General features: G+C 37.5%; 1 protein-coding gene across 6 annotated transcripts in view; it reads left to right on the forward strand.

Annotated features, from left to right (window-relative positions):
• Window positions 1-11691, forward strand: part of LGI1 (leucine rich glioma inactivated 1) — a 30959-nt gene extending 19268 nt beyond the window's left edge. For 5 of the 6 annotated variants that reach the window (XM_067000986.1, XM_048069330.2, XM_067000985.1 and 2 more), the window contains 7 exons: window positions 182-253; window positions 4227-4298; window positions 4402-4473; window positions 8363-8434; window positions 9687-9856; window positions 10268-10432; window positions 10517-11691. In XM_067000986.1, coding sequence (XP_066857087.1) covers window positions 182-253; window positions 4227-4298; window positions 4402-4473; window positions 8363-8434; window positions 9687-9856; window positions 10268-10432; window positions 10517-11334 — 1441 coding nt within the window. In that variant the 3' untranslated portion in view covers window positions 11335-11691. The remainder of the gene's footprint in view (window positions 1-181; window positions 254-4226; window positions 4299-4401; window positions 4474-8362; window positions 8435-9686; window positions 9857-10267; window positions 10433-10516) is intronic. The other variant, XM_067000987.1, reaches the window with a different exon arrangement.
• The last annotated feature ends 5135 nt before the right edge of the window (window positions 11692-16826 follow it).

Here is a 16826-nt window from a genome sequence, read left to right on the forward strand (position 1 = left end):
TCTGTGCACACATACCATTTTATACCTGCTTCTATACTATAGGAAACCTGTAACATCCATTTTTTTATTTTTTATTTTCAGTACTTGCATAAATACATTTCTCTGTGATGACCAGATCAGTATTATAACCATGCATATATGAGACTTCATTAATATAAGGTTGTGTTTTTCTTCTTTCCAGATCCTTTGTGAGATCTGCTTTTACTAAAATCCCAGAAGGGAGTTTTTTGCTCACACCATCTCTGCAGCTTCTGTGAGAAACATTTCTATCATATAATTTCTGTTATGAAATGTATATGTATCCATAAATAGTGTAAAAAGGGTCTCAGCATTATTTTTATGAGAAATAGCAAAAGAAGGTTCATCAGATGACAAAATACAAGACTTTTTACTAATTTGAACGATAGTGCATGTTTAATTTTTTCAAAGTGCATGTACTCAGTATTTTGCAAGGATATCTGTTGTCAGTGCTACTTTGAATTATTGCATTCTGAAGCTTTCAGTGACAGAATGTGTGCTATCTTTATAATACTTTAATTAATATCACAGTAGGGATTTGAGCACTGCAACAATGATTCTTGTTTCTTTTCTGCAGCCCCAGGGCTTGATCCCAATATAAAGGTGCCCATTTGCAACTTGCCTGCAAGCTCAGAACCCCTCAGATCAGGCCCTTCATTTTGGTGGGACAGGTCCTGAAGTCCTTTGCCATGTAAAATTGCCATTGACTTCTGTGGAAGTTTAGTCACTTCAGTGGGAGTTTTGCCTTGCTGGTTTCTGGATTTGATCCTGTTTGTTATTTCATGTTCTTTGAAAATGCATAAGAGTAATGAAGATTTTCTTCTAATTAAAAAAAAAAATATTAAAAAGTTATCATTTCAAAATCAAATACTGTGATGAGGCATAGATAGGAAGAAAGTATTTCTGGATATTCAAAAATTGGATGCATTTCTATATAGGATTTTTACAGGTTCACAGACTTTCCTAGAAATGTGGGCATATGATTATATAATTGCTAGCTATACAAAGGTAGAGGGGGTGTAACCTGAACTGTTTATAGTGGATGTGCCACCAGCCTGAAAAACATCCAGACTGGTCTCAGAAATCTGGCCAGAAAGACTCCCTGATGTGATCAAAATCAAAATTAGACGTCTGTCCTAGACTGACTTGCCATGCACTCTGGATGTAGTCAGAAGTGCAGTGTTGATATATCGGAGCCCTAAGGCTGTCACATTAAACTGCCAGTGCGCTGATAGCTGAAGCCCTGACCCTAGCTGTACTCTGCTACCTCAAGTGGAGCTGATAAGGAGGTGCAGACATACTGTACAATTTTGGATACAGGGTAAATAGGTAAATGCAGTTACTATGGAAACCTAAATGCTTTTCCATTGTGCTTTATTCCTGAGAATATTTTCCCTGGTGGTCACAGATCACAAATGGGACAAATTTCACACATTTCCTGCCATAGGTCTTTTAAAGGAAAGAAAAAAAGAAATAGCAGCAGTGGTGCAGCTTGTATCTGATGGGCGAGTAGGACATGCTAATCATCTTTCCTGGCTACGATGTGCCACCTACACTTAGCAATCCCACTGCCAGGGGAGGCAGGGTTGGGTAGGGTGGAGCAGGACAGACACATTCTGGTTATTTTGAGTCATTTTAGTGCCTGGCACAGAGGGCTCCTAGTCTCTGACAATGAGTTTTGGCATTTTGGTCATGGCAATGATCTGCATGGTCTGCCTTACGCTTCACTGAAACGCGTGTCCTCAGCTGCTGCTAATAATGCTGCAACAAAGGCTGCACCCCCAAGAAAAACAGTTTTTGTTCCACTATGGGCTTTGACAAGTGGTCTGTTAGAACGGTGCAGACGATCCACAGATTACTTACCTCTGCTACCTAGCATTTCTAAAAATACTGCTGAATACTTTTACAGACATATTTCTAACATGGTAGCTGAGCTGCTTGCCATCTTTGGAAAGTCAGGCTGCTGATCTAAGGCAAATGAGTCCTTAAACACAGCTTGTAGAAGCAGGACTCTAGCTGTGGGGCCAACTCCAGTTTCTAAGTGGGAAATAAAAATTTCCACATTTGGCGGGAGATAGAGTAAGGCAAATAAGAATACAGAAATCTCCGGTTAATTAAAGTAAGTTCTAACTTTGCGTGATTATAGCTATATTGGTAGGTTTAATTTAGCCACAAGCAAGATTTAGCAGCCTATACATACTTTTACATAACAGTCTCCAGCATTACATTTTTAAAGTCCAAATGTTACTTGGTATCTCCAGTATGCCAACCACACATTTCTGAGTGAGGAATATGTCTGCCTCTATTATTATTTACTACTGTTTTTACTGTAGTAGTGGCAATGGTCCCTGGAAAAATCATGGTCTTCTGCTGAACACTACACCCAAGTCCCAGGACAGCAGAGCTTTTCTTCTTGAATGGTGCAGATGGTGTGTTCTGCGCTCTTCATGTGACAACGAAAATGTTCAGGACCTACAGAGACAGAGTGAAGTGCCAGCAGGAGTGTTCCCTAAATGAGAACGCTGCCCTGCTCTCATCTCCAGCACTTGTAGCTGCGTCTATCAGGCAACGTGCTGAGGGTGCCCTTATAACATGGAAGCATGCAACAAGAAGGGAGGTAGCCGTGGCAGTAGGATTCATACCAGCCAGCAGTGCAGTTCCTGCTTGGCAATATGGTCCCTAGCTACAGTGCAGCATCTTCTGCCTCTGTCCTCACCCCACAAGTAGCTAGTTAGTGGAACACAGATTGAGCAGATCTGGTAGTTCAGGTCAGAGAGTGGGAGAAAAGATGCTTTGTGCATCAAATACATGATACAGCCATTGGGGGGAGGTATGAGATGGGAGGTAAATGAGCTCACCAAGTGCAAGACCTGTGCTATAAACCTGGCAATCTCTCAAACAGCCATGCTATTGAAAGAGATACTACCCTATTCTTGTAAAATACAAGGAGGATAGAGTGCAGAAAAATAAAAATTATCCAGAGAAATCACATCAGAAAAGAAAGCTGATTTGCAGACAATGGGTTTACCAAATTGGTCAACTGGTTCAGAGATTTTATAATACTTATTTTCTCTAGGAGAAATCTTATTGTATCTAAAAAAAAGGAAGAATTTCCTGATTATATATATTTTTTGTAATTATATAGAGACATATTCAAAGTGGAAAAAGCACAGTCTGCAATAGTCAAGCGAGAAAAATAAACCAACTGGAATTTATTCTTAATGTAAACTTCAAAGGAAGAGATTAACTCATTAAGTGTATTAATTCATGCTTGGAAATCTCAAATTCCTGAATTCCTAAGGATGTCATAGTGTGGGTCTATTTATCCATCAGGTCCAACTGAATAAAATATAGGTATGCATCTGGTGTTCCACTGTGGAAAAGTAAAGTTCGTCTTACTTGACAATGCCCCACCATATTAAGGGTGTGGCAGTCCCGAGATGAGTTAAAATGGATGAATGCAAACAAGGCTGAATATTATAAATAAAGCTGGAAAAATCAATCCTAGTCCCCTTCTAATGGCTACAAGATTACATAAAATTAAATGTGTTGCCAGTATTTTTACTGCTAGCTGGATGAAAAATATGTGCACCTACTAAAAGCTATCTCCAGCAGGTATAATGCGGTCTTAAAAAATAGTTCTGTTTTGAACACTGACTGAATTAAAATAACCTTAAGAAATTTCACATTTTTTCTCAGAAAATTTTCAGTACCCTCAAGTCAAACATGCTTACAAGTTTAACTCCTAAGTTAAGGGTTTTTCCTACCTGTCAGGTGTGTCAATTCAACTTGACGTCTGGCATAACAAGCTTTCCCCATGTTGTCATCAAAAGTAAGTGCTCTTCAACACAATTTAGACTTCTCTAGTACTTGAACATTTCATTGTCATCTGAGTATGTCCTCAGTGGCTCTTGTACAATGCCATTGTTTTATTGGCGTGATAAACCCACTCTTACATCCTACAGAAGTCAATGGAATTTTATCAGATGGCGCCAGTATGCAAAGCAGTGAGCTGCTGGGGCCTTCCACTGCACCAGACAATGGTGCAGTGTGTCAGCAGTGTGTTTTAGTCTGATGACCCTGTAGTGCTTTGCATAGGCAAAACCACAAAAACTGTCAGTTGAAGTTTGGCCTGGTATGGATTGCTGAACCATTTTCTAAAGGTGCTAGTAACCTAACAGTCTTTTGTTTTGCATTTCTTTACACAGGTTGTTTACCTCCAACACTTTTGATGTTATTAGTGATGATGCCTTCATGGGCCTTCCTCATCTAGAATATTTGTGAGTGAACAAAATAATATTTCCTGGCATTGTTGATGAGAGTGGGTGGGCTTCCAAGTTCCAGGCACTGCTTTGACCAGAATGACTTTACGACCCATTACAGGTTCATAGAGAACAACAGCATTAAGTCAATTTCAAGAAATACTTTCAGAGGACTGAAATCTTTAATTCACCTGTAAGTAAAGTGGTTGAATGTATTCATACTCGGTATATTTAACATAGTAACTGAAGCATTGTGTTGTTTAATTTAGCATTTTGATATATAGCTATATTTATTTGTTTAAGCGATATTAATATTCATTTAATTAGAATGCTAATTGTTGTGTTTCACCAAAGACTTCCAAACTGTGGTTGTGTAGAAAGCTGGGACCCAAACAGCCTCGAGGCTGTGCATATGTGGCAGTAGCTCCCTGGCTCTCCTTGCTCAGGGCTCTTGGGGTTTCCAGCTGAGCAAGGAGGCACAGGGATGGCAGGGCGGGTCGGGCAGCTGGGCACTGGAGATACGAGATAGGAGAGTGAGGCTGAGTTTGTGACTTGGAGAGGAGGCAAGAGAGGGCAGTGATCAGCTATGAGGTGCCATGGTGGGGAGATGTGGAGGGGCAGAGGCAAGTCTGCCACATGCACCACAGTCTGGCCTGGATCCATGGCAATATCAGAGCCATCCAGTTCTTCCCCTGAGTTGTCTGGCCCTTAGGCTTCAGCAGAAACTGCTTCAAAGACTGTGCTGTACCTCCTGAAGCCAGAGCAGCCCATGATGGGCTGTCATGTCCTGAGCACTGACACCAGGGCCTACCCTTTGGCTGCGCTGCCGCGCTTGCACCCACAGAGGTATTGCTCAGTAGGTGAAGCGCACGCTGACAACAAAAACCTGTAACATTTAACTGCAAACACGAGGGTAGCAGCCTCATGATCTCATCTAGCAAGACAGCCTTCAAACAGGCTTTTGTCTCTTATCTGGCGACAAGTTTATGATTTAGCAATAGTTTTATTTCAGCAAATACAATACATATTGTAAGAAAACCTTAAAAATACAAAAATACTGTAAGAGAAGGAGGGTAAAATATCTAGGGTGTGCCTGACATGGATTTATACCCAGCTCTGAGCATTTGCATTCTGCAGCATATATCTTAGGGTGTCTGTCACAGGCAGGGGAGTAGATTCTGACCTCTTGGCCCTAACATAATAACCTCAAGGCAGGTTTTGAAAGAGGATCATTTAACTTTTTCTTTTATATATTTAGACACAGGAGAAATCAAAGGTTCAATTTTAAATAGTTAATGCATAAATATAATGGTTTAATTGCAATTCATCAAAGCCTTCACCACATAGTAAATGTACCATAAAACCTTTCCTTTTTGATCAGAGTAGACAAGACTCACAGCTGGCTGAAACTGAGCCTACTGTGACTGCTATTGTGTAAAGTTACTTATAGAATGGATTTAGGTCTGAGGAAGGGAAAAGAAGGAAGACAGGGAAAAAGATATATAAACAGGCTGTGCACATCCTATAAAAATCCTATAGGTACAGGTGTAATTGTAATTGTGTTAAAAAAGGCAAATATTAGGATAAGGCTGGTAACTGGGACCCTATCTTCAAAATATTTATGCACATGAATAGCTTTATATTCAGAAATGGTTCCAGTACATTATTTATTATATTCATTTATTTATTTAGTAGCTGTTACTGCCAGTGAGCAAATTGCTTTTCTAACACAGAGGAAGGCAGTTTGAGGAAGGCAGTTTCTTCACCACAGAGCATGCAGTCCAAGAGTAACATCTTGACTTGACTGTTATGTTGGTTTCCGGGGATGCTTCAACAATTTCATAAAAGAAAACATATGCAAAAGATAGAGCCACATTTGAGGAGCCATTGTGGTTTGCATGTGGTCATATGCACATTTTTGGGACATAGATTTGTGCAGCATGCTGCTATTGCACATGGAGAGTTATTCATCAAGACAATGAGAGTTTTTCAGAGAATAATTGCAAAGGCAGGTCCATTAAAACCAGAATGTGAATAGTTTAATCTGTTTGCGGAACTACTCCCCACCCTTTGGGGAAAATTGTACTTACATATTAAGAATAATCATTTAGCATCCTGAGGCATTTCTCATTTAAGAAACAGGAGGGTACTTGTGGTACATAAAATATAGTAAAAAGAATCATAGTAAACAACCATAGAAATGAGTTCCATTGAGTTAGAGGGGAATATCAACTTTGCTCTATTTATTCTGTTCACTTCCTTTTCGCAATAAAGCTTTTGCAATACAGCAAGCTATCCAAACATTTGTATTTTTATTATGCAATTAACTTTGATAATTACAGTGTGTCCTTATTGTAAAATAGAGCCATCTAGTATTTGTTATGCAGCACGATTCATTTTCTGCTTAGGGTAGACTGAGGAAAAGAAAAATTAACATGATTGTATTTTTCAACTAATTTACTAATTTAATGTCAAAACCTTACAGTTAGGACTGGGAAATAATTTCTACGCACAATGTATCATTTCAGTTGCATTTCTTGCAGAACTGCAAGTATCTGTCTGTAAGCATAACTGCATGTTTGACTCAACCCTTGCTATCTTATTATAAAGCAAATACCATGTACAGTACCATCTAGGCAAGTCAGTGTTTTCTAACATACAAGTGTGCTTTTTAACAGTGGAATATAAACTGCAAAGTTTTCATCCAAAAATTGGTGAATGCATAAACCTTGCATAAATTTTTCTTTTAGTCATATTCCCGTGGCAATGGTGAGCCACTGGTATTTCCAAGGGCATTGTCCCTTTAGCTTGATATAATCCAGGTCATAAAGAATATATAGGACATTAAGCCTGCCTTTTCTTCTAAGTTTGCTTAGCTTTGTCCATAAGAGTTACCTGACTTTGAAATAATTGCTCGAGTGTAAAATTGAGCATAAGCGTAGCACATGATCCATACACCACACAGTGTTACAATCAGATATACTTTGAAAGCTGCGAAGCCAGAAGGGACTAATGGCATCCCATATTTACTATACCTGATAAGGCAGAGAACACTCTCTTTTAAATGAGGCAGTAAACCTAGTAGGTCTGGGCCTGTTCTTCAGTTTAAGTATATGCCTAAGTGGCTTTGCTTGGTGAGAGAAATTGTAGTCAATAAATAATTTTGGTGTTTAAAAGTAAAAATAGAAGAGGTTCTACGACTTACTAGCTACAGATTCTAACTGGGATGTTAAATTAGAATGCTTTCTTTCCATTTTTATTTCTTCTCATAAGAGATAAATAATTTTGTTAATCAAAAGAAACATAAGCTGTACCCTATAACATTATTTCCCTTTCATGTCCTCAGTGACATCTAGGAGAATCCAGACCTTTGGTGGACTTACAGAGATGTTTGCAACTGAAATGTAATACATTCGTTGTTTAAAGCCTGCTCTCATTTCCTCCTGACCTTACTAGCTAGAATACTGAGTGCATTTAGGGAGTTTTCCTAACATTAAAAATTGGGAATTAACAAGGCTTTTTATTTTTTTCCTGGTCTCGCACACACACACTCAAACAAACATATTCCAGGAAAGAAATTCATACCAATCAGCAATTTCTTGTCTATTACTGCATATTTCCAAAAACTATGAGCTAAGCCTAAGTCCAATAAAATGAAAGCTGGTATTAAGATTTTGTTTCCAGAAGAGAGACAAGAAAGTGGGAGATTGCAGTAATATGAACACTGTGTATTGGTATCTCCTAAGGAAAACATTAGTAGATCCAATCATAACTAATTGTTTTAAAATAATGGTGTTGGCAAAACACCAGAGGTGATTGCACTGTTCACCCTGCTAAGTGAGGTATTGTGAATGCTGGAAGGCTGCTGAAGAGTCAGAATGCAGAAGGAGGCAGGGTGTTTTAGTGGAAGAAAGAGTCACAAAGTAAATGAGCTCTTCTTTAGAGCAACCTTGGAGAATTAAGTGCTGGAGAATACTAGGGTTCTTTACCTTAAGAAAACAAAACAACAACACAATATTACACCTTGCAAAAATGTGTAATTTCATGAGTTAGCACTGATACTGAAGTATCTTCTTTTACAGGAGTCTCGCAAATAATAATCTCCAATCGCTTCCAAAAGACATATTCAAAGGCTTGGATTCTTTAACAAATGTGTAAGAAAGCATTTAATTAATCTATTAATTATACTAAAAATATAAAGAGCTGTTTTTGTAGGACGTTCTGAGTAACCATTCAAACCAATATGTACTGGTAACCCCAGTAATGGGATCTTATTACTGGGTAGAAACTACCCAATATGGGTAGGCTTGATTTTTGGCTACTGTTGTTGATCAGTTGTTTTAGTTCAGGATATTCAACTAGTTACAAAGATAAGTGATATTGTTAGTAGTTATGTAAGAGATCTGCATGTTCAGTAAGACTTAGTGAATAAGAAGGAAATGTCCTAAGGGATGCATGAGAGAGCATGATATGAGAGGAGGGTGGAAGATACTTAATGGATGCAATATTTCTATGTTCAAATAAGTTCCGGGAAGGCAATTTTTTATCACAAAAACATAAGCGTCTCAGTAAGTACCATATCCCGTACCAAATCTAACCACAACCAAACCAAAACATAAATTTATTTAAATATACAACTTAGTTACCAATAAAATTACAAAATATAGGTAAACAGATAAAGCCTATAGTTGCTTCACTGAAACATGTTGTTTGCAACATACCAAATTCCAGTTCACCTGATCTGGGATGAGTGCAGAACATCCTCTCCCTGCTCCCGGTATGAACAAGGTAGGCTGGATTCATAGCGTAGAGTGGCAGTAGCAGGTTGTGGAGGTGGTCAGTGTATCCTGTAGCATTACTTGGCACGACTTGTCATGGCCAGCTGGTTACACAGTCTGGTCCCGGGGTTTGCCCATTCCTGTACATACTTTCAGAAATCTGACCAAAGACAGCTGTAAAAGGCTTGAACAGAACTCCTTTGCTTGCATCTCCTAAACCTCTAAATGAGTACATCTAAAGGAGATAGCAAATACTCGCTGGCTGAAATCAGGATAATTTAATTTCTGTTTTATGTAGAATGTTTGCATTGAGAAAGGGTAATCCAAAAGAAAGAACCTCCCCAGACATGGAGCAATCGGTTTGGTAGGCCTTTGTGTAACAGCAAACTTCAGGAAATCAACAAAAACTTCCTACTGATTATCAATAAGTGCTCCTTAATAAAATTAAATCTGTGTATGTTCTAGTATGTAGATTTAACTATGGGACAGGACAAATTAATCCAGGAAGGCATCAACTGAGAATAAGCAAGATTGCACACGTTTAACAAGAGCCCAGTTTGTTGTTGTCATGCGAGGAGGAAAACAGCAGCTGACTACTTATTTCCAATGCATGATTTATTTGTTGTAGAGATCTTAGAGGCAATGCATTTAATTGTGACTGCAAACTGAAGTGGTTAGTGGAGTGGCTGGGCAGCACCAATGCAACTGTTGAAGACATTTACTGTGAAAGCCCACCAGAATATAAGAAGCGTAAAATCAATAGCCTCTCACCGAAAGAATTTGATTGTATTATTACAGGTAATGTGCTTCAAATTATTTAAACATGTTAAAATGAAGTCAAAGCTATGTATTTTTTATTCTAGGGTCCATTTTGCAAGAAGTCTACATGCCAGCTGGAACTTTCAGTAAAACCAATATGAATTCTGTGCAAGTGCAAGTCTGACAAAGGAAGCACTTGGGAGTGGGGTCTTATCTTGCAGCTTCTACTCGGACTTCAGTAGGCTATAGAAGGATTTGAAGAACCGGGACACAAAATAACACCTCTTTTAGTTGAGAAATATTGAAAAACAGGTTGCAGTGTTCCTTTTTCAACAGGAAAATTGGACTAGTGATTAAATACTGTAATTTGTAATAAAGTATGTTAAGATATTCTTTCAGTACTGTATGGAAAGTATCTCTGTAATTCATATGTTGTGTGCACTTTTGCAGAATTTGAAGTTTATCAGTCCCTGCCATACCAATCTCTGTCAGTAGATACTTTCTCATACATGAATGATGAACATGTGGTTATTGCTCAGCCCTTCACCGGAAAATGCATCTTTCTCGAATGGGACCATGTAGAAGTGATGTTCAGGAATTATGACAACATAACAGGTATGAACACTGCTCGCCAAACAACATTACAACAGGTGATCCAATAAGTGGTGCTAACCTTGTCTTTTACTTTTCTTTTTATAGGTACTTCAACTGTTGTGTGTAAACCCATAGTTATTGAGAGTCAGCTATATGTCATTGTCGCACAGCTGTTTGGAGGCTCCCACATATATAAAAGAGATATTTTTGCTAATAAGTTTATAAAAATTCAAGATATTGAAATCCTTAAAATACGAAAACCCAATGACATTGAAACTTTCAGGATTGCTGAAGACTGGTATTTTGTTGTTGCAGACAGTTCAAAAGCTGGTTTCACCACTGTTTACAAATGGAATGGGAATGGATTTTATTCCCATCAGTCTCTGCACGCCTGGTACAGAGATACTGATGTGGAGTATCTTGAAATATCCGGCAAACCGCATTTAATTCTGTCAAGTAGTTCCCAAAGACCTGTAATATATCAATGGAACAAAGGAACAAATGAATTTGTTAAGCGTTTTGATATCCAAGATATGGAAGATGCATATGCAGTGAAACATTTCAAGGTGAAAGAGGATGTATACATTTGTTTAACAAGATTTATTGGGGACTCTAAAGTAATGAAATGGGGTGGTTCAGCATTTCTGGATTTACAAAGGATGCCATCCCGAGGGTCAATGGTATTCCAACCGCTTCAGATAAGTAATTATCAATATGCCATTCTTGGAAGTGATTATTCTTTCACTCAAGTCTATTATTGGGATGCTGAGAAAGCAAAATTTGTGAAGTTTCAAGAATTAAACATACAGGCACCAAGATCTTTCATACATGTCTCCATCGATAAACGAGATTTTCTCTTTGCTTCAAGTTTTAAGGGAACTACATTGATTTATAAACATGTCATAGTTGACTTAAGCGCATGACGCTCATAATTCTGAGATTACATCAGACTTTCAACCATAAGTGGACAAAATGAACTAAATGCATGATGACTCTCTTATCTTACTTCCAAATGAATGCCTTTAAAAGTTGAGATTGCTAGAACAAAGTATTACTAGTATCTTCATCTTTAATTGTCAAGTCTAGTGGTGTTGGAAGTTGCATTTTTTAACAAAAAGAAATTAAATTAACTGTTCTTTGCATCCACAATATGTAAATATGTCTGCAACTGCATCTGTTGCTATAAAGAATATTAAGATGTACTTTTCCATTTATTTATTCACCTGTTTGAAACAACTGCCAAATAAAATGTTTACATTTTGTGTCTTTCACATTCCAAATATTATTTGTAGGTGATACTTTTATTTGTGTATATATTATACACATATAAAATAAACCCAAGAAGGCATGTTGCCCAATGCTGAGTTGTACTGCATGGAAGATGCACAGTATGATCAGGTGGGTTTTACATATACAAGAAGTTCTTGATGAAAATGCAATATAGAATCACAGTCCTATAAATGGTTACCTGGACACATCTTTGCATTTAGATGAAGATTCACTGGTTCAAACTGGACTCCATCCAGAAAAAATGGTTCAATTATATAGACCAGTTGTAGGATGGGGCTTTGTACTGTGTGTAGTTGGAAGTATCTGATTGTTGAAAAAAAATGACAGAGAAATCATCAGAATGAAAGCTGATGTGAAGGTCTTTCTTCCTCCGCCTCATGTTGAAGCAGCACAGAATGAATCTCAGGTATGACACTTGGGCTGTCATTGTGCTGAAAGCTAGAAGCACAGCTTATTTTGCAGCTAGAATCATTTCTGTATCTGAGCTGTCACATATCACTTGTGTGAATTCTGTGTATCCCTGTCAAATCTTTCCACTCTAATTGCAATTATTTAACATTCAATGAACTTCTTCATTATTCTGAGTAAGTGTAGTGAAAGTGAAATAGTTTTCTCCAATATCCTTCAATGAAATTTGGTAACAGATACTCCTGAAATTCCAGGAATTTTGCATGTGGCAGAACAAATTCAGTTGGTGTAACATCTGAAGCTCCAGGGAAGTTACCTATATCTGTTAAATTACACCAGGTCTGAATTTGGCATGAATATCTATTACAAACTCAAAAAAAAAGTCTTTTGTTTACGTACATCTAGTGCATCACCCATGAGAAACCAACACTTGCTGCTGAAGATCATTTGGTGCAGCTCAGGAAGACTGTGCAAATTGATCTTGAAGTTATCAAGCCTTGTGCTTCAGTGCTGTCTTTAAGATATACACATAAATACTATGTATGTTTATATACATTTCTAACATTTCTCACACTCGCAGATATTGATTGGTAAATAAGACTTACACTATGCATGTCAGCTAATGACACAAGCTGATTCTGCAAGCTTGCAGGCTCCCTTTACTCACAGAGACCCCAAAATGGCAAAGCAGTTTCAGGTTTGGTCGCTTTTCTTTTGCTTATGGTGCTGCTAAGAGCATCTGTTAGAACAGCAGACAAAAAAATCATTAAGAAAAAAGGCATCTAACATATACTTTAAGAAGCCAACCCTGAAGAGACTGCTTCTATAATAAAGAATAGGGATTTTTTTTACATTAAATATTATTTGAAAAAAAATAATCCTGTGTGAACAATGCTGCTCTAAGTTAATTTTTCTGATGCCTTTTTATCCACAGCTTACTGTGCTCTCATCAGTATTTGGCTTAAAAATACCTACTGCATATATACTTATAGTGTGACTAGAAAGATTTTAAACTATGTTGCCCAGTTGAAAGCACCTCCATTTTATTAACAAGTTATATTTCCAAAAACCATCCTGATAAATCATCATTCACTTGACAGGTTTCCTTCACAAGTTCTTAGCTTTTATGTGAGCATGATTTCCAACCCCAGATGAATCTAAATAACTTTGTATTATTTCTGAATGCTGGCTGCACAATGGCGATTGCCGGCTCAGTTTGTTCATCTTACATTGTCTCTTCTTCAATCTACCTTGCATGGCAACGGAATGATCTACAATCCACCAGTAAATCATGAAGTGTTTTCTACTTCATTTTGTCCTACGTTTTGGTCTTTTACTCAAGATCCTATTGCATTATGTGCACTGATTTTGATCTGATTTCTCCTGTTATACTTGCATACATGCACCCTCTATCAAATTATATAAATAATGGCTATGTATCCTTCTCATTATGGGCATATTATCGACATCTGGCTGAATTTAAGTGGAGTTGGATAACCTTGCTAATCTGCTACCAACATCTATTTACAAACTGTGTAGTATCTTTTGAACCCTATACTGCAATATATTGCTTCACAATTTTACCTTGAGAAGGTTATGTTTCATGGCACTAGAGAGACAACAAGCTATATGCCCTATGCTACAGTAGTGCTATAATTTTTTTTCATGACTTAACCTTTTCTAAAATAACATGATGAATTTATGGGAATTCACTGTTACTCCTGGACTTGAAAGGAGAGTTGAAAAGCCTGCAAGAATAAGAGCCACTAGAATTTTACATTCCCGATATGAGTGAAACTAGCCATGGTACAGTATAGGATGATACAGGATTTATCTGCTGAAGTATTCAAAGGAATTATTGGTTTGGTTGTACCTTCACGAAATTTTACCTGTGGTCAAGCACTAGTAATTTGGAACATTTTTGATGCCTATGTCATTTTTGGAAGGTCAAAGAATCACTATAAAATGCTGAATCTAAATATCTTCTTTTCTGAAAATCATCTCTACAGGCAACTGATGTCAGGCAGAGTTTCACAGGGACTACAGCTGGTTTGTTGTTGTGCATGTAGAGCATTTCATTGTACCCCATAAGGAATCGGGGTATTTTTAGAACAGTGCTCATGATAGTTAATCCTTAATGTAGAAGAGCATAAAGGCTCATTAGGTGGCTCTCTGTGGTGTCTCTTCCTAACTTCAGAGACTGATCATTTTAACAGCTCTGAGTATAAGGCCATATCCTACCCTGGCTCTGTGTTCAGAATTCCTCCTGAGGTCGCTGGGAGCCCCAGGCAAAAACCTAAAATAGGATCTTTTACTATATATATGTTTACACTTTTTTAAAAACATTGTTTAAAAAAAGAATCCCTTTCTTACAGCACAGGATGTTACTGTGGCTGCCTGGTTGTCTTCTGTGGTTGTAATGGATTTTCTAACCTCCCTAATCGTTTTGTTTATGACTGACAGAGTATGTAAAGTACTAAAAGTACTACAGAAGACAATATTGAAGGTTATTAATGGATGGTGCTGATCCTTAATACTGCTAAGTCATGTTCATGTCTAAGACAGAAACAACCGTTAATGGAATTGTATTGTATTCCTACAACTACTTCATTATATTTTGAAAGGAGCACAAATATAAAAGACTATACAATTCTCTGCTCTGAAAGTGATATATAAAATACATTCAGAATATCTGATACTACACTATGTGTAGCTTTTTTTTTTTTTTTCCCTTTGTCTGCTGTAATGTCTACGACTTTCAGGTCACTATTTCTACTTATTTTCCATCTTAAAAATATTCCAAAATTAGGGATAAATTGTAGATTTTGGTGAACTATGTTTAGAGCTGCATTTTAACTTTTAACTATAACTTCTCCTAATTATTATTATTATTTTTTTCTTCTTTTGCTTAATTTAAAGGGGTGATAACAGCCATACACTTGAGGATGGGAAACAACTGTTAGCGAATTAATAATATGTGTGATGTGCTTTGATATGTTCTGGTGGAAAGCTAAATGTCTAACAGCTGTATTTATGTATATGATCATGATAATATATTGTGTTAGTATTCAATGGAAAATAAAGAATATTTAAACCATGGAAGTAACAAACAGTCCTTTGACTGTTGATAAACATTCTTGATAATAGCACCATGAAAAAATCAGAGAAGTCAGCATGCCCAAGATGTTAAAACTAGGTAGAGAATATAAAATCTGCGGCAAAAGTCCTGGATTCTTCAATTTCAAGGGAATACTTCCCTTACCATTGAGCACATAATGCATTCTCTCTCAGTGGGGAGGGAACCACTGAGACCGTCACCCAGTTCTTGTGCAAAAGACTTAATGCACGGCATCCATGATCTCTGTCTGTGGCACAACCTTTTCCTTTTGCACCTCTCCATCACACACACAGCAATCCCAACAGTGGTGACACAAATGGAGTGGTGAGCCCGCGATGGTCCACCAAAAAGGCCAGGGTAAAAATTAAGCCAGGCTGAGCAGAAAGAAAATCCAAACCCTTCCACCACATAGCATGCTTTCTCTCTGATTTGTTAATACACATTGCAAACATTTGCAGCTACCTTCACATGACTACAAGCCTTTTCCTCCCACACCTGCCAGTCTGTAGACCTGAACGTGGCAGTACAGCTGTGATTTTGACTCCTATTGATCAGAACAGCTAAACAGGCTTTTGTGGTCAGGAGCTAACCTATAAATGGTGAGGTCTTGAGGAGTTCAGTTTCTGAAGGCTGAGCTGTGGTGCCTGACTTACTGCTAATGGGCAGGTTTTCTTCATTATATTTTACTCTGATTTCTGATGGCGGGTGTTACAGGCATGGCACTGTTTATGGTTCACTTAAACAAAGTACTCAGAGGCCAACCTATTCCACAGGAATTTGCCCAATACAAAGACCACTGTGTGCGATACAGAAGCGGTGTTGTATTTGTGCTCTGAGACTTTGAATTTCTCCAATTAGTCATGCTGGTGTAATACTTCTGTCTTCAAATTTGTTACAGCAGAGAGTAATTTGCTTCAAATATGCATATTTCTATTAACATAATTGTTTATTTATTCACCAAATAAGTTGAAGTGGGTGATGGTTATAATTATGTTACTGTCCCAATCTCCTATTCATGAAATCAATTTTTGAATTCTCCAAAGTTGTTTTAAACTCAGCATTATTTTATGTCTCCTACTGAATTATTTCAATTGAAAAAGGACTTTTTGACCCAATCGCACTTCCTGTTTGAAGGCCTGGATAGCAACAGCAGTCTGTTAGTGAATTGTCAACCTGCCCAGATGGTGAATATCCAAGAATGCTGAAAGAGCTGAAGAATAAACAGGCTGATCTGCTAAGAATACACAGTCCCTCATTAGAAGCCTTTTATGTGCAAAAGAACTGGAAGTAATAAATATCGTGCCTATTTTTATAAAAAGTTAATGGGACGATCAGTAGAGTTTCAGATCAGAAAGATCCACATTTTTATCCAGTCAAATATCAGAAATGATAATCAAAAATTGAAGAATAAAAATTCAGGAGAAAGCAGATAACAGAACAAGTGGGACAGACTGACTACTGAAGTTCAGGGTCCATAAATGCAAAATACTATACATAGAAAATAAATGCTTGCAACCTTTAACAGCAAAGAAAATCAACTTGACATCATTGTGAACAACTCAACAAGAAACTGATCTCAATATATATACAACTATAGGA

Source organism: Anser cygnoides, chromosome 7 (assembly GCF_040182565.1).
Source record: "Anser cygnoides isolate HZ-2024a breed goose chromosome 7, Taihu_goose_T2T_genome, whole genome shotgun sequence".
Taxonomy (NCBI): Eukaryota; Metazoa; Chordata; class Aves; order Anseriformes; family Anatidae; genus Anser; species Anser cygnoides.